The sequence below is a fragment of the Xenopus laevis genome, chromosome 4L, assembly GCF_017654675.1.
Source record: "Xenopus laevis strain J_2021 chromosome 4L, Xenopus_laevis_v10.1, whole genome shotgun sequence".
NCBI classification, from domain to species: Eukaryota; Metazoa; Chordata; class Amphibia; order Anura; family Pipidae; genus Xenopus; species Xenopus laevis.
The window spans coordinates 81,161,840-81,189,592 of NC_054377.1; the positions used below are offsets into that span (position 1 = coordinate 81,161,840).

A 27,753-nucleotide genomic window follows, 5' to 3' on the forward strand; every position below is an offset into this window, starting at 1 on the left:
TTAATGTATTGTGCATGTAAGCAGCCCAGCTGTAAGGTCTGGACTGAGATCCAAAATAGACCCTGGCATCTGAAGTACTCAAATGCCCAAACATATCCCACTGGAAGTAAAGCAGCAGCCCAAGTACTAATAAAGTTAAAAAGACTTTATTAGGACATACATAAGCCTAACGCGTTTTGTGCCTGAGTGAACACTTACTCATCAGCCTATGAGTAAGTGCCCACTCAGGCACGGGGCTTATGTATGTCCTAACAAAGGACTTTATTAATTAACTTTATTAATTCTTGGGCTATTGCTTTACTTCCATTGGGTCTCTTCCCACCTTTAAAATTTGGTATACTTCAGAACGTCTGAAAACCCTTGGACTGGGGGTTCTCCCAGGGAGAGACTGCTGCATAACTCTCCTTCCTTTTTTCTTTTCTAATTTTGTTTTATGATTTTTTGTACAAAGAACAGAGCCCAACCCTTGTCACTCAGTATTTCTTTCTTTAAATTCATGTGCAGTCCTAAAGCTGTGTAATGACTGGTTAATGGGTATCTTTAGAGGAGAAAGGGGCCAGGACACAAGGCTGTGAGTAGTAAAGGGAAGCAGCAGCTGTATTGAACAAGGAGGGAGTGGGGAAAAAACACAAGACTGTTAGAAGCAGTTTGGAGAGGCAACCTGTGCTGAAGTTTCTGTACATTACTGCTAAAACCTGTGAAATAATGCAGTAAAGTAACTATCTCAAATAAATTATTCCTGCACACACAGTTAGGTCCATAAATATTTGGACAGACAACTTTTTTTTTCTAATTTTGGCTCTGTACACTACCACAAGGAATTTTAAATGAAACAACTCAGATGCAGTTGAACTGCAGACTTTCAGCTTTAATTCAGTGGGTTGAACAAAAAGATTGCATAAAATGTGAGGAACTTAAGCCTTTTTTAAAACCATCACTTAATTTCAGGGGCTCAAAAGTAATTGGACAATTTACTTAAAGGCTATTTCATGGGCATGTGTGGGCCATCCTTAAGCTGCAATAACAGAAAAAACCCATCCGAGAAATTGCTACATTATTAGGAGTGGCAAAATCTACAGTACATCCGGAGAAAGAAAGAAAACACTGGTGAACTCGCCAAAAGACCTGGATGTCCACGAAAGACAACAGTGGTGGATGACACAGTTACATAGTTAAATCAGGTTGAAAAAAGACAAAGTCCATCAAGTTCAACCCCTCCAAATGAAAACCCAGCATCCATACACACACTCCTCCCTACTTTCACACAAATTCTATATACCCAAACCTATACTAACTATAGAGTTTAGTATCACAATAGCCTTTGATATTATGTCTGTTCAGAAAATCATCCAAGCCATTCTTAAAGGCATTAACTGAATCAGCCATCACAACATCACCCGGCAGTGCGTTCCACAACCTCACTGTCCTGACTGTGAAGAACCCCCTACGTTGCTTCAAATGAAAGTTCTTTTCTTCTAGTCTGAAGGGGTGGCCTCTGGTACGGTGATCCACTTTATGGATAAAGAGGTCCCCTGCTATTTGTCTATAATGTCCTCTAATGTACTTGTAAAGTGTAATCATGTCCCCTCGCAAGTGCCTTTTTTCCAGAGAAAACAACCCCAACATTGACAGTCTACCCTCATAATTTAAGTCTTCCATCCCTCTAACCAATTTAGTTGCACGTCTCTCCAGCTCATTTATATTCCTCTTAAAGACTGGAGTTCAAAACTGCACTGCATACTCCAGATGAGGCCTCACCAGGGACATATAAAGAGGCATAATTATGTTTTCATCCCAACAACTTGTTATCTACAAAAAAACCCTAGATCCTTCTCATTTAAGGAAACTCCCAACAAACTGCCATTTAGTGTATAACTTGCATTTATATTATTTTTGCCAAAGTGCATAACCTTGCATTTATCAACATTGAACCTCATTTTCCAGTTTGCTGCCCAGTTTTCCAACTTAGACAAATCACTCTGCAAGTGACCGCAGAATCATTTCCATGGTGAAGAGAAACCCCTTCACAACAGCCAAAGAAGTGAACAACACTCTCCAGGAGAAGACTGCATGATAGTAAATACAGAAGGTGCACTGCAAGGTGCAAGTCACTCATAAGCATCAAGAATAGAAAGGCTAGATTGGACTTTGCTAAAAAAAAAAAAATCTAAAAAAAAAATCTAAAAAAAAAGCCAGCACAGTTCTGGAAAAACATGCTTTGGGCAGATGAAACCAAGATCAACCTCTACCAGAATGATGGCAAGAAAAAAGTATGGAGAAGGTGCGGAACATCTCATGATCCAAAGCATACCACATCATCTGTAAAACATGCAGTGTCGGACTGGGGGGCCCCCCAGCCACAAACAATTCTGTGCCGCTGCCGCCACATACCCCTGCGTGTGCGTGCTTTTACAACAAGGCAGAGCGGCCTTCGTGCACAGGCAGTAGAGGGGTATGTGCTATCTCCCACGGGCGGAGCTCACCAGCCATGCTGCGGCGGGGGCATGAAGGAACGATGCAGGCCGCAAATGTGTCACTGACTGAGGGAACGTTTGACAGGGACCACCCTCGGGAGAAACGATGCGGGCTCTGACAGGAATCCTTACCCTCTCCTCCAAACAGCGGCTGCGACACTTTCACTTTCCCCCCTCAAAACTTTCCGCCAAATGGTTAGGAGCTAAGGTTGCGGCTGGTTCCTAGTGCTGATTAGCTCCCCCATGACGTCATGGGGACCAGGGTCGGTCTGGGACGGCAGGGCCCAGCCTGACCATTAAAACATGGAGGAGGCAGTGTGATGGCTTGGGCGTGCATGGCTGCCAGTGGCACTGGGACACTAGTGTTTATCCATGATGTGACACAGGACAGAAGCAGCCAAATGAATTCTGAGGTGCTCAGAGACATACTGTCTGCTCAAATCCAGCTTAATGCAGTCAAATTAATTGGGAGGCGTTACATAATACAGATGGACAATGACCCAAAACATACAGCCAAAGCAACCCAGGCGTTTATTAAAGCAAAGAAGTGCAATATTCTTGAATGGCCAAGTCAGTCATCTGATCTGAACCCACTATAGCATGCATTTCACTTGTTGAAGACTAAATTTTGGACAGAAAGGCCCACAAACAAACAGCAACTGAAAGCGGCTGCAGTAAAGGCCTGGCAGAGCATTAAAAAGGAGGAAACCCAGAATCTGGTGATGTCCATGAGTTCAAGACTTCAGGCTGTTATTCGAAATGAACATTTTATTTTCAGTGTTTTAATTTGTCCAATTTCTTTTAAGCCCCTCAAATGAAGTGATTGTGTTAAAAAAAAGGCTTTAGTTCCTCACATTTTTATGCAATCTTTTTGTTCAACCCACTGAATTGAAGCGGAAAGTCTGCAGTTCAACTGCATCTGAGTTGTTTCATTTCAAATTCATTGTGGTAACGTACAGAACTAAAAGTAGAAAAAAAAAAATTATCTGTCCAAATATTTATGGAGCTAACTGTATGTGTCACATTTCTCTTATTTTTACATTTTCCTAGATTTTACATATTTATTTCCATGGTCTCAGAAAAAACATAAAATAGGGGATCTACTGTATATGATGGCCATGTGCTGTGTCTCTGCAGTTCCTGATTGATGGCACTTCCTAGCAAATGATTCCGCAATGTGACAGTCACCTTCTGTAGCCTCTTATAACAGGGACCTCGAGATGTTTCTACTCAATTCCCACACGGGTTAAAGGTCTCCCCTCTCCCAGTCACTTCCAGCAATTCCCAACTGCTTGTTAGTTATTCTGCAATACGTAGCATTACATTACAGACTGGATCAACGCAGCCCTCTGGTTTTATTAACTACAACTCCCAGCATCCCCTCTAAAATGTCCTGAGACTTAGAGCTCAGGTTAAAAGACACTTAATTGTAACTCGGTTACCCAACTCCCAAAGGCTCAAATGACGTCAGCCTTGCCATGTACATTAAGCCCCTTCTTACCCAGATAATTAGACTCTCGCACAGCTCGTTCTCCTTCTCGGCCATGATTGCAGTCGCTTCCTTTTTTTAATCCCAGACCTGTCACTTTTTTCCCCCCACCCCCTTCTTCCTCCGACTGCGGTTGACCTCACCTGAAGAACAGGGGCGGGATCATAGAGACTAGGAGGCATGGGCTGAAAAGCTATAGCCTCCTCCTTCTGTGCAAAGGAGTATACACGCGTCACGTAGCAAAAGAAGCAGAATCGTGCTCTGTGAATATCAAACTGTACGTACGTCTACGCTTGCTGTTGCCGCTCTAGACTACAGCCCGTAGTGTACAGGTGGAATTCCCAACCTCTTCGTGTAATAACAGGTGATTGCCACGGGCTCAGAACCAATCCAAAGTAAAAGTATAAGGGGCACCCAAACCAATCACATTGGAGATATAATGAAGGATGTATTTGATTGGTAAGATAGCGTGTGTTGCCTGATTTCAATAGTGCGGCTTTCTTGTAAGCAATTTAACTATGCTTTTGTCAAGGGACCGTTGAAAAATATATAAAATCCAGGAAAATGTAAAACAGGGGTAATGTGTGAAGGACACATCAATGTGTAGGTATATTGTTTGTTTGAAACACTGTTACTTTACTGAGCTTTACTGTTTCAGCAGTAAAGAAACTTCAGGACATATTGCTTCTCCAAACTGCTTCATGTGTCTTTCCCCCACTCTCTCCTTCTCCAACACAGCTGCAGACTTGTGCCCCAGTCCCTTACTCCTCATTCCGCACTTTGACTCTCCCGACTTCTTATAACAGTGTTGTGCCCCTCCTCCAGTTGACCAGCCTTATGTCCCGGCCCCTTACACCTTCAGCAAAGCTATCCTCTCCCAGTCTATTTGTGACCCGGTCCCTTAGGCTAAAATTGCCATACAGGGGCCAAATTCGGCCTACTGAAATATGTGGGCAAAAAATCAGCCCACATCATGGTGGCTTTATCCTCCTGTCCTGGCTGCACCTAGAACTATTGTGTCAGATGGGTGCAGGCACAAATACAGAGAATTTTGGAGTGAGGATGGAAACTTTTGTATTTCGACATGATCGGAAGCTTATGCCAGCGTCACATGCCCCTGCTAGGGTTCCCACCTTTCTCTTAAAGGAAGGCTGGGCAGACAGATGGGCCGTACCATCAGGAGGCAGGGATGTGATTTCATAAGGGCAGACTAGTGCTAGCATGGGACAGGGCTATGATGTGGCGATCACTGATCGCAATATCGATCTAGGAGTCCTGCACCAGTTTTTCTAATTTGAAAAAATTGGCAGGTTTCTGAAAACTAGGTTGTCCTGGTCAAAACTGGACAGGTGGCAACCCTAGCCTGCACCCGGGCCGAAACAATTGTTATGGGTGCAGGCAGGACAAAGGAGTTTGCAGGAATCTATGATCTGCAAACTCTATTTGTTCTAGAGAATAAGGATAGCCACCTAGCAACAGCTGTTGGGTTAGGCAGCAGCCTCCCGAATATATCGCTGGAAACTTCTGAATGCTCTAAAAAGAGCGGGAAAAAGTTACAGGAACAGGATCTCTTAACTCTCGCGAGATCTTGTTCCTGTCAGAATTTTTTGGAAGACTGGGGATGGCTATCCTTAAAGGGATACTGTCATGAGAAAACATGTTTTTTTCAAAATGCATCAGTTAATAGTGCTACTGCAGCAGACTTCTGCACTGAAATCCATTTCTCAAAAGAGCAAACATATTTTTTTATATTCAATTTTGAAATCTGACATGGGGCTAGACATTTTGTCAATTTCCCAGCTGCCCCTGGTCATGTGACTTGTGCCTGCACTTTAGGAGAGAAATGCTTTCTGGCAGGCTGCTGTTTTTCCTTCTCAATGTAACTGAATGTGTCTCAGTGGGACATGGGTTTTTACTATTGATTTTTGTTCTTAGATCTACCAGGCAGTTGTTAACTTGTGTTAGGGAGCTGCTATCTGGTTACCTTCCCATTGTTCTTTTGTTTGGCTGCTGGGGGGAAAAGGGAGGGGGTGATATCACTCTAACTTGCAGTACAGCAGTAAAGAGTGATTGAAGTTTATCAGAGCACAAGTCACATGACTTGGGGCAGCTGGGAAATTGACAATATGTCTAGCCCCATGTCAGATTTCAAAATTGAATATAACAAAATATGTTTGCTCTTTTGAGAAATGGATTTCAGTGCAGAATTCTGCTGGAGCAGCACTATTAACTGATTCATTTTGGAAAAAAATGTTTTTCCCATGACCGTATCCCTTTAAGTATACCTTTTAAAAAAACAATTTTTTAAATGAGTAAGAGATTAAAAAAAAAAACTTTTTAGCAAGATATTTGTAATTGTAACAAATTACAGTCTTTTAGTGACATTTGAGAACTAAAATTGGTATGAGATACTTTGTAATTCAATTGAAATAAAATTGCAGTGTGTATCTTGTTTGGCTGAAATATCTTCTACTTTGTATCTTTAGTAGAGTTATTGTCCACCTTAGCTGGTTTTTTGAATCCTGCAGAGAAAAGAAAATCTTTGTTTATTATCTGTTTATCAATTTAACACATGTAAAACTAAACCACCAGTTAACTTGGGTGGGTGGGATGGGCGCTGTTGCTAGGTGGCTATCCTTATTCCCTAGAACAAATAAAGTTCACAGATCATAGATTCCTGCAAACTCCTCTTTGGTCGTCGGGAGGATGCCACCTAGCAACAGCTGTTGGGTAGAATAGCACACACCTGGTGGTTGTCCGAATTAAATTGAGTTTGTCTTGCTCTGTAGGTCTCCAATAATATTTAGAAAATGTCCTCTGAGAAGACCACCTGGCGGCTTTAGGGTATGATGGGAAGTGATACCCCTTTGATGCTGCCTTTGTGGCTTTGGCTGATCTTAGAGAGTGTGCTTTAAATATGGTAGTATCAATTGAGGCCTGACTCATAGCATGCAGTATCCACCCTCTAATTGTGTTTACTTTAGCAGGACGAAAAGGATTTCTTGTTGTCAAGAGTAATTGCGACATATCACCTCTCACCTCCCTAGATTTTTCTAAATAGGTGGATAAAGCTGATACAATACATAACGATGTATCTTCCTCATCTCTAATTAAGTCCACTTCCACTGGAGATGAGTTTTCAATTAGAGTTTTAGCTCTACCCTTAAAGGGGTGGTTCACCTTTGAGACTTATAGTATTTTAAGCAATCTGGTAGCTAGGGTCCAAATTACCCTAGCAACCATACATTGATTAGAATAAGAGACTGGAATTTGAACAATAGTGGGCCTGAATAAAAAGATGAGTAATAAAAATAACAATACATTTATAGCCTTACAGAGCATTTGCTTTTAGGAAGGGGTCAGCGACGCCCATTTGAAAGGTGCAAAGAGTCAGAAGAAAAAGGCAAATAACTATAAAAAATAAATAATGAAAGCCAATTGAAAAGTTGCTTAGAATTGGCCATTCTATAACATACTACAAGTTATCTTAAAGGTGAACCACCCATTTAAGGATAATGTGGTAACCACCTGGGGTTCAAGAAAACCATGGGTCTGTTATGTGGGTGATAATTAGTTCAGCCCCTCTTGCTGCTAGAGCTAAAGCTAAGGGAGTAGTCAATTTGATAGTAAGGCTTCTCAAGTCTGCGTTCTGATTATCTATCGTAGATAGGTACTGCAACAGAGGTTCTGTGTCCCAAGTGTGGTCATATTTAGGACAAATTGGTCTTGATAAGCAAGCTCCTCTAATTAATCTTAAATCTGAGTCCTGTAAATGAGGGTACATCCAAGTTTTAAATTCAGCAATGAGTGAATTATATTTTTTAAATGATCTAGATCGAAGGGAAGAATTTATTAGCTTTATGGTCGAATGTTTCAAGGAAGGATTTTGGTAAAAGAAATTGGAGCTGCAATCCACATTAGTGGTAGGTTCTTCAGTATCTCTTGTGTACCCTGAAAACAGTCCTGAGTGAACCCCAAAGGAACCTTCCTGCCTGAAATTAGGGGTTGTATCAGTGGAAACCATGGGTTGGATGGCCAAATTCGATACACCAGGACTAGATCTCTGACTCCCTCCATTTGAATTTTTTGGAGAACATTCGGGAGAATATATGGAGGGAGTAAGGCAGAAAGGTTTGTTAAGTCTGTCCATGGGAAGGAAAGTGCATCCATTCTCCATGCATTGCTTGTCCAGGTTCTGGCTACAAATTTCTTTGTTTGAGCTGATGTCTGGGATGCAAATACATTTATTGATCTTTCTCCCAGTTGTGACTCTATTTTGTGGAAAAATTTCCTTTTTTTAGTGAGATTTGTGATAGCGTTATCTTTTGACGTGATAAAGCGTCTGCTAATTCTTTTCCTCTCCGGGAATGTATGTGGCGTGTAATGTGATTTGATTGGAAAAAGCCAATCCCAAAGGTCTAATGCAAATAACAAAGTGTTTTTGATTTTGTTCCTCCCATTCTGTTTACATATGAAACTACTGTTTTGTTGTCTGACTGAATTAACACAGACTTTTGAATATTTGAGGAAATGAGAGCCTTTAAACCTAAAAACATAGCTTTTAGCTCTAATACATTTATGTGAAGTATTTTTTCTTTTCCTGACCAAATACCCGTTGTTATGATGATGTCATAATCATTTTTTATAAGTGGCTTGGGTAAAGGCTGGGTTAGCCAGGTTATTAGAACGAGATTTTTTGTTCCAGTGAATGTTTTTCCTTTATTTTTGTGCTAGCCACATTTGTGAGTGCCAACACAGAAGAGGTGCTTGAGTGCATCCTGCGGACAAAGCAATTATTTTCCCTATTGCTGCTGCAAGTAAACGTAGGGAAACCTGACGAAGTGGTAGCAACTGGCCTATGAAAACCTGAATATGTTCCCACTTTTCTTTTGGAATGGAAAGGGTTAACCTTGTTGTATCTACTGTGAATCCCAGAAATGTTATTGATTGGCAAGGGTTTAGTACTGCCTTTTCCCAATTTATGGTGAATCCTAATTTTTGCATTAAAGTGATGAACATCTGTCTTTGGTCTATGAGAACTGAAATATCTGGATTTAGAATAAGAATGCATATAAGTGCCAAACGCAGGTGGGACGCAGCTTGTTGCATTTCACCTGTGTTCGGTGCATACATGCGCCTGTGTGAGTACAGCCCCCTTCACAATAATTGAGTGCGTCTACTCCTGAGCTCCCCTGCGGCTGGACGGAAGAAAGCAAAACACAGGGGAGTGCAGGAAAAACTGCCAGTGTGTAAGAGCCCTAAAGCTGGCCATAGACATGCAGATATAGGCTTCGTATTGGACGAACGTTTGTTCAATGCCTCTTCTTCCGACCTGCCACTAACCATTCAGATCAAATAAAGTAGTAAAAGGAGCAAAGGGAACAAAGCAGACGATATCCTGCCAGTGACAGCAATCATACCAAAGTTATGTCCGACAAATTCTAGTGACAAGCTCCCTTTGATATCGTCAGATCGGCAATACATGCAGAGATATTATCGTTAGCCGTCAGAAATCTTTTAACCTGTCCGATTGACCAAACAACCAATTTCCACGGTACGAAAAATGTTGGGACTCTCCACACACAGTCTGAAAATCGTACAATTATATCAGCACGTCTATGGCCACCTTAACTGACAGGCTGAGATGGGACAGTCAGGTTGGCAAAACAGTCAGGTTTAGAAATTTCAACTAACAATTGCTTACAAAAACAAACCTTTCAGCAAAAAAGACCTGTACATTCATATTTTAAAAAGTAGTTTTTTAGTGTCAGTATCACTTTAAGGGCATGGACACACATGCATTTTTACTTAGTTTTTACATTGCATCCGCCTCGCAAATACGCTAAACCAAGTGCGCATTGCCTAAGCTTGAAAACGCATTATTCTGGTCTCATGACAGAGTAATTCCTTCAGTGATCTTGTGCTTTCGCTCTGTTTCTGACCTGGATATAAGCACCACATCTGCTACCCATTGAATTATATGGAATCCGCTAGATCTCGCGCACATTGCCCAATATCTGATGCTGTTTTCAAAATGGCTGACCTATGACCACTGGATATCTTCCGTTTAGGGAAACGAGATTAGGCGCATTGCAATTTGGATGCAACAATGCGCTTGGCTGAAAAACGCCTGCTGCTGCTGTGCATATTTACGCTGTCTTTTTAAAAACCGCACCATAAAAGAACGCATGTGTGTCCATGCCCTAACTAAAGCAGTAGGAACAGATGCTCTAGATAATTAATAGGTCAAGCTGGTTACAGGCCAGCATTTTCAATTAACAGACAGAGGCTTATTTAAAGGGATACTGTCATGGGAAAAAACATTTTTTTTATTTTTCAAAAGAGCAAACAGTTTTTTTTATATTCAATTTTGAAATCTGACATGGGGCTAGACATATTGTCAATTTCCCAGCTGCCCCAAGTCATGTGACTTGTGCTCTGATAAACTTCAATCACTCTTTACTGCTGTACTGCAAGTTGGAGTGATATCACCCCCTCCCTTTTCCCCCCCAGCAGCCAAACAAAAGAACAATGGGAAGGTAACCAGATAGCAGCTCCCTAACACAAGATAACAGCTGCCTGGTAGATCTAAGAACAGCACTCAATAGTAAAAACCCATGTCCCACTGAGACACGTTCAGTTACATTGAGAAGGAAAAACAGCAGCCTGCCAGAAAGCATTTCTCTCCTAAAGTGCAGGCACAAGCCACATGACTGGGGGCAGCTGGGAAATTGACAAAATGTCTAGCCCCATGTCAGATTTCAAAGTTGAATATAAAAAAATCTGTTTGCTCTTTTGAGAAATGGATTTCAGTGCAGAAATCTGCTGGAGTAGTACTATTAACTGATGCATTTTGAAAAAAACATGTTTTCCGATGACAGTATACCTTTAAGTAGAAAATTGTGTTGAGCTGTAATTACATAAGAAATAAGGGCAAGAGGCAGCCTGGCTTAATACAATCTGAGGTCAGCATGAGAAACTTGGAAATGCTAGAAATCGGCCAGCAAATGGATAGTACACTGATTACAGGCATAGTATACTGTAAGTATGGTTCCTGGACCAAACAAATGGAGGGTTGCCACCTTTCTGGTGGAATCTTACCAGATGGTGTGGGTGGGGCAGTGACATCACAGAGGCAAGGGGCAGATTGGGGAGGGGAATTGGCAGATTGCCCAGTTTATGTCAGGAATTATAGAACTTTTTATACAACTTTTTTAAGATAACACCTCTTTATATGCCAGTATTGTATACCATGCTACACAAACACCAGCGTTTATAGCACAGTTTTATAAATACTTAGGATTTTACAAGCCGTTTAATGTCATTAGCATACTTCATACCTATAATTGTTGTAGAGTTTTATCATACATATATAAACAACTTATTTATAGGATCACTATACTTCTACCCTTAGAATGGGTATTGTTTAGATTAGGTCATTGCCATTGCCTAATTTCCAATGAAAATGCAGTTTCAGAAAGTCATCTTTACGAGAAATTGTCAGCAGGGTTTAAGCAATGTTGTACAACAAACTGCATCTGCCTGGCAATGCGTTCACTTCCCTTGTGTCATATGATCAAAATACTTGTGACATGGCCATGATCAAGTTAATGGTTAATAGACCAGGTATTGAAATATTTCTCAATGTTAGCATTTGATAGGAAAAAAAGCCAAGATTTGCTTTTTAATCACTTTAGCGTTGTTTAAAATTAATTCTATGCAAATAAAGATCTTTTCTTAAACTACCTTTCATGGTTAAGCTTTATTAGGAAAACCTTGACATGGGCTTATGAAATTAATGTTTAACAGAGACAGACAGCTCTCTAGTTGTGTGTGGAATGAGGCCACATTACAATAGTTCCCTGTCAGCTGGTCTATGTGCAGGACGTGCAGACTTCTTCCTTGTTTGACATATGCTCAAGGCACTATGCTCAGTCACACATTTTGCAGCCCGTCAGAAACCAGGTAAGAAAATGTGCTGTATTTAAAAGTACTGCGTAGATGTCTAAATGTGGGCTTTTTAGCACCAAATGTACTATACGAATAGTAAAAATTCAATTCAATGGGAACAACTGTGCTTCAAGTTTCTACTATTTTAAAGAGCTTCTTTTATTAGTGCTGGATGTTTATGTTATTACAACTAGTATATACAGTACATATCTATTTAAAGAAGTTAAGGATTGTGCCGTTTAGCTAGGTTTTATATTTTAAAACTAAATATTACCAGCATACAATTCTAGTTTTTCTGCTATTCAACATATAGCTGCCTCTGGGATATAAATAATATTCCTTCTTATGCGACACAAAGAAATGGAGCACAGCTGAGCAAACTTTTGATGCCCCTGTTTTGTATATATCTGTTATGTTGCTAATATTGAGCACTGTAGATTTGTCTGCAACAAGAGTCAATATACTAAATGTGGGGACCATATTTTATAAAGTCTAAAACATGACTTTTTTTTTTTTAAAAAGAAGTCATTCAGAAATACATACTTTCTGGCAAAATAACTACTAAAGTGTACATAATGTTACTGAACGGATATAAAGTAAGCACATGGTCACTTTATTTCTGCACGACTAAATTTTACCATAACAAACCTCAGTGTTTTCATAGTGACTGGGGGATGGGGGTGGACAGGAGAGTGCAGCTTGTTAAAGGGTAAGTGTGTAGCTGTATGCACGGGCTGATTTTATCTCTAGCATGTAACCATACATGTTTGTTGAACTACACTTTTCTGAAGGCTTACTTTTAATAGCTGCAGAGTCATGTAACTACAAGTGTGATCACCTGTATGCACAATTAGTGCACAGGAGCCTGAGCAAAGGATACTTAGTTGCTTATAGTCTGTCATGTAAATTTATTCTTGAATCTTAACATTATACTTATATGCAAATATTCATAGATAAAAGAAACATTCTCACTAAACAGAAAATGCATCTAGAAAGTTTGACAGCGATAAAAAAAGGTTCCATCTAGTTTGCCACTTATCTGTGAAAGAAAAAAAATGCTTTTCTTGCAGTGAGAATAGGCTTTTATCTTACACAATAATTTAACAAGTCTGTGGGCTATGTCTCACTAGGCATTTTCTCTGCCACCGTATTTACTCCAGGGAAGAATCAGCTGACCTGCTCCCTACAGACAGGCGACTTGTAATTTCTGCCAGCACTCACTGATAATGTTGCAGATGGGCACATATTGACAATTTCTCCCCTGGAGTAAATAAGGAAGTGCTGGTTTGTGTAACATAGCCCTTAAGTTTGATAAGAGAAGAGAGAGCATTTGCTGAGCATTCTATGCCTTAATCAAAATGCTAACAACTATATAACTAATACAAGTACTGGTTATTGGCACTAGTTAGTTTGATAAAAACCTAAATAATTTAATAAATAAAATATATTGAAATAATACAATACATCTACTACTAATTTATTTCTTTAGACATTACTTAAAGGAACAGTAATGTCAAAAAATAAGTGTTTTAAAGTAATGAAAATATAATGCTGTGTTGCCCTGCACTGGTAAAACTCCTGTGTTTGCTTAAGAAACACTTCTATTGTTTATATAAATAAGCTGCTGTGTAGCAATGGAGGCAGCCATTCAAAGGAGAAAAAGCCCAAGTTACACAGCAGATAGCAAATAAGCTCTATCTGTCTAATGGTGTTATCTTTTATCCACTATTTAACCTGTGCCACATAGCCGTTTTTCAATTCCCGCCATTGCTCCACAGCAGCTTGTTTATATGAACTATAGTAGTGTTTCTGAAGCAAACACATCAGTTTTACCAGTGCAGGGCAACACTCAATGATATTTTCATTACTTTAAAACACTTACATTTTTTGGTGTTATTGTTCCTTTAAGCAGGTTTAGTAAAAGTTCAGAATTGTGCCTCAGTTAATAAGGCGAGTGATCAGCAGCAAGGCCAATAATGTTTGTAAACTGAGATTTCAGCCAATCATTTTAACTGTTTGTAGGTCAACTGGTTCATTTTTAGCTTAAATTTCATACATTCCTGAAATGACAGACCTTTGTACAGCAAAGAGCAACTCCTTATGACTGTCAGCTGACCTCTAATTATTCACTGCAGTTAGACAAGCTTTCCCCTGGAAAGGGCTCTGTGATTGGCATGTTATCATCATCATCATCATCATCGTGACAAGAAGAAAAACCTATCATTAAAAATAAATGAGTCTGGAAACTGAATATAATTATGAGTAAAATTATGACTGCTATAAAGGGGTAATGCACTGGCTCATTCAAATTCCAAGTAAAATAGTAATATTCCTAGGTCTGAGAGGTTCTGTGTTCAATATTGTTTGCTCAGTAAATCAAAACAAGAGTTCTACCACTTTGAATCAGATGACTAGAGGCCATTGTTTACTGTAATAAGTTATACAATTTGAAACCTTATATACTGTGTAGAACACAGACTCTGATCCTGGGTTCAGACTATATATATATATATATCTGCTGTTTTAAAAAATAGAAACAGGAATTAGATTCCCACATGGAAGACCAAAAAGTAGTGATAAAGATTTGTTTAAAAAACTATAGTATTTAATATAATTTGTTACATTGTTTTTAGTTAATGTAAATTGTTTATAATTCTGATGACAGTATCCAAGTTAAAGAGCACCTACTGGGGCTATGCACATACAGTGAGACAGGAGGCTTCCTTATTAAGTCATGAAACATGGCTGCTCATATTGGGCGGTTCTTCTTATCGCTGATGGCATAGCCCTAGTGGGGGCTCTATTAGCCCACATCTCTGCTGGGGGAAAGATTTTCCCTTATAAGTGCCCCCTAACAAACCAGGATTATACACTAGACATTACAAACACTTTGTAACAGAATTATTTATTTACAGGTTTTCTTGTGAGTACAAGCTTGATATGAATTCACCAAAACCAGAAAAGGAAAAGCTGTCTCTGGCAAAGAACAAAGTGAGTGACGGAGACCAACTAGCTTTAAGTTGAACAGATTAATTTATACTGGAAAAGCAGGTGTGCATTTGTACTAGTATATGCAAACCTAGTTCTGCACCGGAAGTCTTACTTTGGTTGTCACAAGGCTTGGTGCAGAAAACATTACTCTTATAATGAACTACTGGCCAACCTATAGTTTGCAGGTTAGGCAACAATGATATATAGATACGTCCAACTCCTGGAGAACATTTTTGGTCATATGCCCATCAAGCCTTGATCATATATGTCCCAATGTAAATAAAGGATCATAGGACAAAATAAGGTTTGCCAAAACATAGTCATAAAACATTGGCCATTGGCTAAATTGGACTTAGTACCACTATTTATTTTTAAGATATGTAATATTCTGAACAGTATCAAACACACTGTTTTGTAAATATATGCATAGATATGTGCACAAGCCTCTTAGAAGCACTTTATGGGGCCGATTCACTAAGGGTCGAATATCGAGGCTTGATTAACCCTCGATATTCGACTAGGAATTAAAATCCTTCGACTTCGAATATCGAAGTCGAAGGATTTAGTGCAGATAGTTCGATCGAAGGATAATTCCTTTGATCGAACGATTAAATCCTTCGAATCGAACGATTCAAAGGATTTTAATCCAACGATCGAAGGAATATCTTTCGATCAAAAAAAGTTAGCCAAGCCTATGGGGACCTTCCCCATAGGCTAACATTGAGTTCGGTAGCTTTTAGATGGCGAACTAGGTGGTCGATTTTTACTACGAATCCTTCGATTCGTAGTCGAAGGTCGAAGTAGCCCATTCGATGGTCGAAGTAGCCCAAAAAAACTTCGAAATTCGAAGTTTTTAACTTCGAATCCTTCACTCGAAGTTAGTGAATCGACCCCTAAGTCTCGCAGCACATTTCAGAAATGTTTCAGGGGTTTGTTTTACTTTCAAACAGCCTTCTGATGATTACTTAAACTGAACAAAGAATATAAACTAAAATGATGTAGTAATCATTTTGTCCTGTCCTTTTTGTGCCATAACATAATTTATTTAAAAAATTTCATTACAAATGAAAATATATTTTGTGCATTAGAGAGAAATGTGTTCTAGCATACAATATCTGTAACAAAACAAAACAATTAAGTAAAAACTTATACATAAATGTGAGGATAAAATGATAGCCTTTGATTGTTTCGAGTATTTGTAAGGCATTAATTGACTGACCTTTGAGGTATCCATTTATGGTTTCAGGACAGCTACAAATGCCGGCAGTCTCATTTCCACAATGATCTCAACTGCCCAGTCTGCCTACAAACAGCTACTATGCCAGTAGAGACCAACTGCGGCCACTTATTTTGTGGTAAGCAACATCATGAATGTGCTTTAAAGGGTTGTTCTTTGGTGGTTTGTGCACCTCAACATCATTAGTTATTTCCTGTTCCATTTTTTAAAAATCCTAAAAATGGCTCTCAATGTTTACAAGCAAACGCAATTTGCATTTGTTTACAGGAGACAATGCTTTGCAGGCCCGATACAATATCCAGCACAGGTTTCTGCTCTATAAAGAATTTGAACATTTACAGAGACAGAAGAGTCTATTTCCAGTCATTATGTAAAACACAGAAGGAGTAAAGGATCTAGCCTTCCTATATCAGACTAACTGTTATTTTAGCCATGGATCTGCTTTTACTGAAGGAGCCCAGGACTGTAAAATACAAAAAAGTTTTTTTTCAACTTTTTTCTAGAATCCAAATACTGTAAATATTTATTTATACAGTCCAATATACAGTAGAACCTAAACTGTATTTTTACCTATGTGGGACTGTAAACAATTAGTGTCGATTCCAGGAAAATGTAAAATTTAGAGACAAAATTGGGTTCTCCTATACATCATCTCTCTGTTCAACATGTCCATATGTCGCTCATTGCTTTTTTTTAGACATTGCCTAGGATGTCTTACATAACACAGCATTGGTAACACGTTCAATACCATATATAGGCGAAAGGTGCCACTGTCCTAGTATTACAATATTGTTACCTAACAGGTCATAGTACTGCAAAAAAATGCATAGAGATAATGAAATCCATATACCTGAACTGTACTTACGCAAGATTCTAATGACGTATAACTGATCATAGCATTACGCTAACACACACCCCTCTGCTCAAGTTTAATTCTTGGTGAAAGGGGAGTAAAAAGTAAGTGAAAGGTGAGCACTAAACACACCTATATTACAAAACACTTCAGTTTATGTGCACCCGTCTGAATATAAGCTTTGTGTGGATGCATGTGCTTAATGCATTACAAAGCACTATCATTTTGTATATAGGTTTCTGTAGTAATTATGTAAATATTACAGCACCTTGCAAGAAACAGTAAATAAATGTTTAAATAAGTCACCTTTTGGAGTCCCAGGACTCCAAAATAATTCAGCTCATGACTAGCGATTCATTCACACGCCTGTCAAAATCATAATTAGAAGGTTTGAAATATGTTGCTTTATAAATTCTAAATATTTACTATAAATCAAGTTAAGGCAATTGGAAGTAAAAAAAAGTTTTCCCCTTTCCAACTTGCATATACAAATTAGAATTCGGTTTGGTATTCGGCCGAATCTATCGCAAAGGATTTGGGGGTTCGGCCAAATCCAAAATAGTGGATTCCGTGCATCCCTACCAGCAACATCTGATGCCAAACAAGATGATTATTTTTTAAGTTTCCTTTCCACCTGACCTCAGCTCTTTTTGAAGAGAGAAAATTTTTTTTTACAAAATGCATCAATTGATAATAGCAGAATTCTGCACTAAAATCCAGATTTTTTTTATATTTAATTTTGAAATTTGGCATGGAGCTAGACATGATGTCCATTTCCTAGGTGCCCACAATGATGTATCTTGTGCTATGATAAACTTTAGTCACTCTTTTCTGCTACACTGCAAGTTGGAGAGATATCAAACCACTTCCTCCCCCCCCCCAGCAGTCCATCAGCATCATATCAACAGAACAATGAACAGCTAACCAGATAGTAGCTACCTGACACCTTTGCTGAAGGATCTGTTTGCTTTTTTCCTGCTTGGGTGCTATTCTTATGTCTACCACTAGGTGGGGCTAGTACATTGAGAAGGGGAGAAACAACACCTGTCTCATTGCAGTTGAAGTGCTGGCTACTTGTCAAAGCTCAGGATAAGGCACAATGCACTGAGATGACTGCCTCCACACCAATATTATAGCTAAAAAAATACATTTGTTGGTTCAGGAAAAACATTTTAAATGGTCGAGTGAATTATTTGCAATGTAAACTGTGTAAAGGAGACCATACACTGGCTGTTAAAAGCTGCCAACAGACTGAGTCGGCAGCTTATTGGCCCGTGTATGGGGCCCTCTGATGGGTTTCCACAATTGGGCAGTGGTAAAAATCCTGTTTGATCGCAGACCGCATTTGTTAGTTGATGTGGCCCCGCAATCCGACCGCCCGTATGCCTGTTGTTATGATCTGATAGTTGGGCCCTAGGGCCCACGATCGGATCAGCCCGATATCGCCCACCTCAAGGTCATGACTAGGGGGCAGCTGGGAAACTGACAATATGTCTAGCCCCATGTCAGATTTGAAAATTAAATATAAAAAAATATGTTTGCTTTTTTAAGAAATGTATTTAAGTGCAGAATTCTGCTGGAGCAGCACTATTAAAGGACCTGTACCATAAATTTTTTTTTTTTTTTTCAAAAAAATGTTAGTATAGAACGAAACAAAAAAAACACAGTTCCAGTTACATTCTGCATGATTGTGACCTGGCCAGGATTTTGAACCAGCTGGGCATCCATACTGAGGAAACAGCTGGGATCTGGATCAATGCAACTCCATTTAAATAAACAAAATGTTAATAATAACAGGTCACGTTATTGCTTTGTGAATAATTGTCGTTGTCTACCCTCAAAATGGTTACAAATTGTGTGCAGGAAATGTCAAATCTGATTTGTTCTAATTCCTGCTCAGCTGCCATGCCCTTTCATTGAGGCATTGATCAAGGAACACGTGTTCAGGAAGCAGTGTGTAAATGTGCATGCATGTGTTCATATATAATTGCTATCCACATAAAACAAACTTATTTAATACAAATTTTATTTGTTTGCCGATTCATATGTTTTACTGGTCTTGTTAATGACCCAAACAATATCATAAAACTCCTGCTTTTTCTGGCAATTGTTTGTATTGTTGTTTTGAAATGCGACAAGTGATTTTCATGGCTGTTTTATTTCTACACTGCATTAAGCTATATTGTATTGTATACAGTACTTGAGCTAAGAAGCTCACACTGGCATGGGAATCTGTCCAGACATTTTACTATTGTAGCTGAATTAAGTTTAAATTACAAATTGCTGAATCATACATTTTCAATTATTTTAAAGTAATGCAATTGCAATTGAAAGCAGTGTGGTCATTCTCTTCCCATTGTAAAAAAAATTTTTTTGGCAGTTCACAAACTACACAGCTGGTTTGGGACAATGTCTTGTAATATTAATAAGCCTGTTGCCAAATAAATGGTTTTGGGCTAGATTTAGTACACTTTAATTAAATAAAATAAAATACCAAAAGTGATATTTTTTTATTCAAGCTAGCATAGTGACATTGTTCATAACTCACGTCAATTAAATTCAGACCTCCAAAGGTCTTTACACTTAATACTGGTGTTCATATTTGGGCAACACCAACCAAAAACTAAACCAGGTCTTACTGTAAAAACACACAGGACAGGAATCAAAACTTTCAGATGTACAAAAAAACAGACAAATAGATATTTCGGAAACAGATCCTATCATGTGCACAGTCATGCAGCAACAGCTTAATGGGGTTATGTAATGGGGTTATGTAATAAAAGACCCTAAGTTTGTCTAGGTGCAGTAACCCACAACAACCAATCAGCAGGCAGCATTCACATCCTATGAATTACTGCACCAAGGCAAGCTTAGTTTGTATTACATATGGGGGATAGTATATGTTGCCTTCCTGTGGAACAACATCACTCAGTGGTATATTGAAGGGTTGCCCTTGATCAACTACTATTTTTTTTTTTAATCTACCTACCTGTGTGACTATGACATTCAGAAACATTTGATTTTGCATGGTGAGCACTTGGACTGAGAATAGTTTATATAAATTACAAATCAGAAAGAATCTTTGATTACCTGTTCTATAAGCAGCCTGTTTCTCTTTGTTCTAGGCTCCTGTCTGATGACCTACTGGAGGCATGACCCCTGGTTAGGAGCTATGAGTTGTCCACTTTGCAGACAAAAGGTAACATTGCTGATATGATAAACTGACAAAACTGGGCTCTTAGTCTGTAGAAAGGGTCAGTTTTTAAATTTAGGGCTAGTCCACACAAGGAGATTCGGGGAGATTTTGTCGCCTGGCGACTAATCGCCTCGTCTTTTGAGCGACTATCTCGCTCAAAAAATAGCACCATTTTCCTTTCAAATGGTAGGGAATATTACCCCCATTAACACAAGGAGAGAATATTTCTGCTAAATGATTCTGTATGTCTTTTCATTTATAGGCTTTTTATTTAGTATTTGCTGAAATACTGCATTTATGATACTAAATTCCATAACACCAAAACAGCAACCATATTGAACACTTTCTCTGCAGTACTAATTTATATGGCAACAACCACAGAAGACTGGCCAAAGCATTTTTAACTACTGTACTTTCTGGCTTGGCTCCATTCTTAGCCTGTGGCATAAATGTAGTACATTTTATTTAGCATTTGTAATGTGAAGTTATTAGCACTACTTAAACTATACGCTAACACAGCATAAACTGTTCTAACAAAGCATATCATTTTCATTCTTAGGTTGTTATACTTTACAATGATTTTTGGGAAAATCAGCCAGACCAGCTGAGCAGAGACATCGTACAAGACATAAGGCATTACAACAATCGGTTCTCAGGGAAACCAAGACCTGTAAGTAAATGAGCCGATGAATCTTACAGTGTGAATATTAATGCCTCCATTAGATGAACAAACTGAATACATTCAAACAGCAATTGCATGATAATGCAATGCATTTAAAGAATCTACATTTTATATCGGTGTTTCACTCATGTAGATTTTTTAGAAATAAATACATTGGGGCTCATTTATCAACACTGGGCAAATTTGCCCATGGGCAGTTACCTATAGCAACCAATCAGCGATTAGCTTTCTAAAGCCAGCTGGAAGTAGAACAATGAATGCAGCAATTCGATTGGTGACCATGGGTTACTGCCCATGGGCAAATTTGCCCAGTGTTGATAAATGACCCCCATTGTGTCTATGGCCATGAGATATTTGAGTGCTAGTAGCAGGGGCCAGGTGAGATCTGGAAGGATGCTCTTGAATCCCTCAGAATGATCTACTGGTGAATAAAACATCAGATAGTTTATTGATTAATCCCCTTTATATATGTATACATTGTTATCATATTTCCACTTGAAAAATCTCTTTTCTCATAAATCAGAGCTTCCAGGCCTTCTATCAGCTTAGTAAGAACACCATAACCCAATGCAAAATAGTAAGATGCAGTTTAAGTTGCTTTAATTCATTTTTATCTTTCTATGGGACTCAAATCCTACTGACTTGTGTTAAAATTGCATCATGTGATTTGCAGATTTGTTAGGATTAAATGAATGCTCCTTAACTTAGTCTGTTCTATTAATGAGGCCTAAGACCAAATCTCCTTTTACCCATTGATAGAAAATGAACATATACATTTTGATAATGATTTTAAAGAAATTGAGCCAGAGGCGTAACATATCTTTTTCTTGCAGTTCACAGATTACCTTTATGATATGCCATCACTGCTGCATCTGGCTTTGAGAAGAATCTTCACTATGGGTGGACTTGTGTGGGTCTTCTGCCTTAGGATTTTAGTGTGCTTATTTGGAGCAATCGTGTGCTTGTCTTCCCCATTTGATGCAATCCCAGACCCCATGTGTGGAATCCTCAGTATTATTGATGACCTAGTTGTTGTCTTCCTTCTTCTAATTTGTGTTATAAACATTTTCCAGCAGCTTGGCCAGGAAGGCAGGAGCATAGGCCATTCTACAGCAGAAAACAACGTGTCAGAATACTGACCAGCACAATCTGCCAATTCATTTTGTTTGAAATCTTCTACAAATGCTATCTATTCGATTTCTTCATTTTTAACATTTATGTACGTTAAAGGCTGAAGAGCAACCTAAGCGATTAGTTTCCATGGTGATGGCACACCTAGACAAAATGTTCCATGGCTCTATAGATGAGGCAGATGCCCCAAAAGCATCCATTTTATACTGTGTTTTAAGTTTTGCAGACATGGAAAGTGGCATATTCAATACTGGTTCAGCTGCAGGTATATTAGTGCAACACTATATTTATATTTAAGTGTTGCCAGTACCTTGCAAAGAACCAACAGCTGGCCATCAAGAAGTATCAATGGCCCTTCAGGGCTCCAATTTCATTGGGGTATGGTGGGTGGATGCAATAAAATGGCAGTTTTCATCTTGAAATGAATTCTAAAGGCAACGTTAATTTAATGGATTATTCCACTGAAGTTCTATACTGTACTCTTATGTTAATATAAGTAGCCTACTGTACAACACAACTACATCACACAATAAGGTAACCCAGGTTATCATACAAGCATCACAGAATCTGGTATGAACCTGCTAGTTGAAAAGTAGTTTGTTTTGTTATAGTTTTTTTTTTAGCGCTTTGCATACAAAAACAACAGTACTGTCTACCTGAAACCAGTACAAAGAAGGCCAGCACAAATATGAAATAAGTTGCTTTTTACATTGAAAACATTTTTTATGACGACAAGGGGAATAGCCATTTCACCCCTTACATTGTTTTAACTACATTAGTTGTATTTCTTTGTAGATCCCTCCAAAGGGATCAATAGAATTTAGCACTGATATCATTTAATTTGGATTAATTAATGAATTTTAAAGATGAAAATGTGTATAAATTGTACTTCCAGTATTGAGCACATTGATGTACTTGAATGCAATGTTACAGGGTGTATGCACACACTTTTGTATTTATTATATTAAATTTGTTCATTGTATTACGTGTATTTTTTTCAATAAAACATTCAAAGACCAGGATTGTGGTGGGTTTTTTTTTGTATTCTGACAGTAATTCTAAGGACAACCATAAGTAGCAAATTAAATTAAAGTATTGTTTAAACACATACCCTAAAAATACATTTTTGAGAAAGACTGAAAAGGTTGAAGTTTCTTCTTTTATTGTGTATCAAAGGAATTGAACCTATATGCAAAAGTAGATTTATCTTATTAAAGCAATACTGACACTATAAAAATTGGAACATGTTAGTATTACAGGTGGGGGAGGTTAGAGATTAACTTTTTTCTGTTTTTTTAATGCCCCTATGCCACCCCCAGCTCAGAGATACCTGCAATTCGGTATTGGGAAAGAGAAGGGCAGACACCACACTGTTTTCTTCATGCTGTGCTAGAGGTGGCTTGATCCTTCCATAGGCAGATTATAAATGAAAACTGCTGAAGTCTATGGAAGGCACAACATGACTGACAGAATCAAACAGGGCACTAAACTGTGTCGGAATGTCGTATAAGGTAAGTAATCTGTACCTTGGGTACATTTTGAAAAAGTTGATGCCTAAACTCCCCCAGTAATACTGACACATTTCTAAGGATTTTATAGGACATCACTATCGCTTTAAACATAAATTTGTATAAATGAAGAGTTTTGTGAGTCAAATATTTGCAGTATTTCTTTATAAAAAAAGAGATTATGACTATATAACAAATCTAGACTGGCAATCTGTAGGTTCTGGCAAATGCAAGATAATCACTATTTATTGGGCCTGTGGGAGTGCTGCTTGGGTCTCTCTGTAGATGAAATTCCAGGGCCTATTTTAAATCACATTTCTGAACCTGGCTCCTAACACATGCAAGAGTAGCAAGGTATGTGGGGCTGGAAGGTTGTAGTTCAAGAACATGGTGTGATCTGTCTTTGTTCCTTACTTCATTGGAGGTGGAGAAATAAAAGGGCCATTCTGAACCTGTTTGACTACTTGTATCCTGCACAGGGTGTGACTCACAAATTGTAGGTTTTTCAGAGCTGGAATTTTTGAAAAAGCTTTGTGTAAGGTCTGGGTAGAAGAGGAACCCAACCCTTGCGGTTACATTGTGTTACTCAAGATGTAGTATGACACTAGGGAAGCTGAACAGTAATGCTTTTATGTAAGTTCAACCAGTAGATAAGTTAAATGATAGCCACGTTGCTGTTTGGAAGTTTATGAATGCCAGGAAGTAATAGTATAATTGTGGCTATTGTGTATTATAAACATACTATCAACACATGCCATCCCCAGATGTTTAAATGGTTCTCTATTCCGTTGTGTTGCTGTAGAGTTTATTTGCAGGAAGCAGTAGCCTAATTTCCTAAAGCCAACAAGTCAAGCTACTAATCTCTAGCCTTAAAAATATGGTAATGTATATAAAAAAAAAACTGCCGTGCCCAGGATATCAAGTTCCAGGAGTGCTACTGCAAAAATGTCAGAATAGTGTTGTCCCTCTAAGCAAGAGATGTAACATAAATCATCTTCACCTCTATCAAGTTCTGAAAAGAAGCCCATGCACTGTGTTAGTAAGGTTACAGAATGCCCTTCCATGTACTTTAGCTATTGTTTTTCCTTAGCAAGTATTATGTGAACACTGTACAATTTGTGATAAGTGAGTTCCTGTTTCCCTACTTCATGTACATTTCCCCTTGGTTCTGGAATGTTCAGCTTCCTGTGGAACTAAAGAAGTGCAAATCCTGTATGGAACATTGTTTCTATCCATGCATCTGGACAATACAGAAAAACACCTGTAGCACACTGAAAAAAATGGATATCTTTAGCTGGTGATCAGTCAATCTCAAGACACTGTCAACAAACAGCTTGTCTAAATCACTCTCCTTTTTTTATGTTTTCATTCAGATATTTGTGTTAAGGTAACATAAGAAATACATGTTTAAATATAATAATATTGAAACTTTACGCCCATTTCTATAGTATGGAGCAGTGATCCCCTATCGGTGGCTCGGGAACAACCTGTTGTTCACCAAACTATTGGCTGTTGCTCCCAGTTGCCTCAAAGCAGGTGCTTATTTTTGAATTCATGGCTTGGAGGGAGCTTTTGGTTGCATAAAACTGAGATATACTGCCAAGCAGAGCTTCCTTTAGACTGCCTGTTCACATAGGTGCTACAAAATAGCCAATCACAGCCCTTATTTGTCACCCCAGGAAATGTTTTCATGCTTGTGTTGCTCCCCAACTGTTTTTTACAATTTATTGTGGCTCACTGGTAAAAAATGTTGGGAACCCCTGTTATGGAGCGTTAGGATCTAGAGTGTCTCTGAATTTAAAAATAAGGAAATTTCAGTTATATATCCCTAGATAGATAGTTTTTCTCCTAAGTGCTATGAGAAATGGAGCTCCAGTTTTAATCTGAATTACTGAGCTATAAATATGCGTTCTTGCAACACCTTTTCAGGCATCAGATCCAATAGAGCAGATTATACAGAATATACAGCCAGAAATATTGCATTCAATAGCAATTATATTTACAAATAGCTTTAAAACCATTGAAAATATGTAATTTATGTATATTATAATGTTGCTTAGAATAACTTTTTTGATGTAAGTACACATTTTTACGTGTATTCTTTGGCTCCTGTGCATCGTATTTGTTCATCTGCATCATTTTGAATGAATGGGCATGCCACAATGCCCAGCATCATTTTTTATGTAGTGAATTTATGTTTTTTTACATGTTGCTATAACTACTTTGTCTGCATAGACCCTTCCTGTATATTGAGTATATTGAGTAAGCTTTCTCACTGTCCGCCCATGTCCATCAGCCTTTTTGATTATGACGTTGCAGAGCTGGCTGGCAGCCTATGAGTAAGTGCCCCAATAGGCACGAAACGCGTTAGGTCTTCATGTCCTAATAAATTTTTCTACTTTTTATATTTGTCTCTTTATTTTTGGAGATCCTCACATCCTTTTGTATACAGTGTTTTTGGTCTTTGCACCTTGGGACTGAGGTGAGTGTTTCTCCTTTATTATTTTTTCTATTATATTTTTGTATCTTTACTCCTTTAATACTTATTTGTTGTGTGGTACCATAGACACTTTTTGTTATGTGGCAGTAGCACAAACCAAAGTATTTTCAGTTTTCGACCCATATATATTAAACCTCGATTTATTGTGGTAGAGGGTTTTGGGGGGAAAAAAAAAAATTTTTAGTGGAAAAATTAAAACTCAAATTTTTAGAGATTTATCAAACCCCATAGCTGCTAAAAATCCGAATCTGAAAAAACTCCTTCTCAAACCTGTCAAGGTCATGTAGAAGTCAATGGCAGATGTTCCTGAAGTTGTTTCTTGTGTATGTTGATCTGCGCTAGATAATCCAAAAAAGTTGGGGTTTTCATCCGATAATCAGAAAAAGTTGTTTTTTCGAGTGAAAATTCGAGTTGAGTTTTTTGAACGTCAAGTGTACAAAGCTAATTGACGCTTGATTTTATCATGACATTTTGTCGCTGTGATTTTTTCGAGAAAAATTATTGATTAATGAGTTCTATTCACGGAAGGGAGTTTGGTGGACTTTGTTTTCATAAAAACTAATATTAATTTGAGCTTTAGTAAATAAGGTCCTAAAAGTCCACTACTGTCACCTTGCCTCCTGAACCTGTGCCTGTTTAACTTTTGCTCAGACTTGGACTTTTTAACTGTTTAACGCTGTTTTCTTTGTTGTGGACGTTTGCTTATCTTATCTTGCCCTCCTTGCCTGTTCCAGTGCATGTTATTTTTATGTACCTTGGCTGTCCTGAATTGCCTGATTTACTACCTACATCTTCTGCCCTGTAACATGCCTGTGCCAGTGCTTAACGCCCTACTTTGTTTTGCCTGCTAGTGCTACAGTAATACTTGTTTCTGTTCAAGTACCTGCTTGCCTGTGTCCTGATTCAGTTTCCTCGCTATACCCTTGGCTCCTGGAAACAGTATGCTTTGGCCCCTTGGTTTCTGACAAGTCTAATTCTAGACAGGATTTGGTTTCACATGCTGAGTATTATATTGCCTGACCAATCCCTATCCCATCTAGATTCCCAGACATACTGTAGACTTCTCTGCAGAACATTTGTGGTCTCAGCAGTTCTGTCTAGGGAGTAGACCCTCCTATTTTTCACATATTATATATGAACACTCTACTAGTGCTATGCTTATGGTACAAGTAGTCTTGCATGGATGGAAAGGGGGCATTAGTAACTTTACTAAACAAAATGTACAAGATTTACTAATGTTTAAGTTGTTAATGCTATATTTATAATACTGGAGAGATGGTTGGAGGCAATGTAATTTATTCTTCTTACTTCCATTGGAATTATGTAGTGCGTGAGAAACACAATAATCTTATGTGAACATGGAACAGAGTTATATAGCTATATAATAAATCACTAATTACCTGTTTCTGCAACTGTGCTCATACAGGCTTAGTTTATTTGCAAGACACTGGAAATAAATTGGCAACAGACATCTAAAATGGCTTGCATTGCTGTGAGACAATGTGTGAAATTTTACATAGGGAAATATTATAGGGACATAAAAATAAGCCCATCAGTGAGTAAACACAAGAGCGCTGAATTATTTTAAGGACAGACAGGATAAAAAACAGACAGTATCACAGAGACACAGGAGCATGGCTTTTATGTCCAGCACAACAAATATTGCAAAAAGGTAAATAAAGCCACGTGCACTAGTTGTGGGAATGTGGTTTAGAAACATTGACCTTATCAACCACTCCAGC

The 27,753-nt window shown here is 38.4% G+C and overlaps 2 protein-coding genes across 3 annotated transcripts in view; one reads left to right on the forward strand and one right to left on the reverse strand.

Moving 5' to 3' along the window:
• hook1.L (hook microtubule-tethering protein 1 L homeolog) overlaps positions 1-4,143 on the reverse strand; it is a 44,265-nt gene extending 40,122 nt beyond the window's left edge. The window contains exon 1 of the mRNA XM_018258275.2: positions 3,976-4,143. Within this exon, the coding sequence (XP_018113764.1) occupies positions 3,976-4,020 (45 nt within the window). The 5' untranslated portion in view covers positions 4,021-4,143. The remainder of the gene's footprint in view (positions 1-3,975) is intronic.
• A 49-nt stretch (positions 4,144-4,192) lies between these two features.
• Positions 4,193-23,022, forward strand: XB5864909.L (provisional ortholog of ring finger protein 170 L homeolog). Of its 2 annotated transcripts, none has more exons than XM_018258277.2 (6): positions 4,193-4,327; positions 14,829-14,904; positions 16,151-16,259; positions 20,120-20,193; positions 20,750-20,860; positions 21,706-23,022. In XM_018258277.2, exons 2-6 carry the CDS (start codon positions 14,854-14,856, stop codon positions 22,009-22,011), a joined length of 651 nt encoding a protein of 216 aa, XP_018113766.1. In that variant the 5' UTR covers positions 4,193-4,327; positions 14,829-14,853; the 3' UTR covers positions 22,012-23,022. The 2 variants fall into 2 exon arrangements, with proteins under 2 accessions (XP_018113766.1, XP_018113765.1); XM_018258276.2 differs by lacking the exon at positions 4,193-4,327 and adding an exon at positions 11,792-11,928.
• Positions 23,023-27,753: the final 4,731 nt, after the last annotated feature.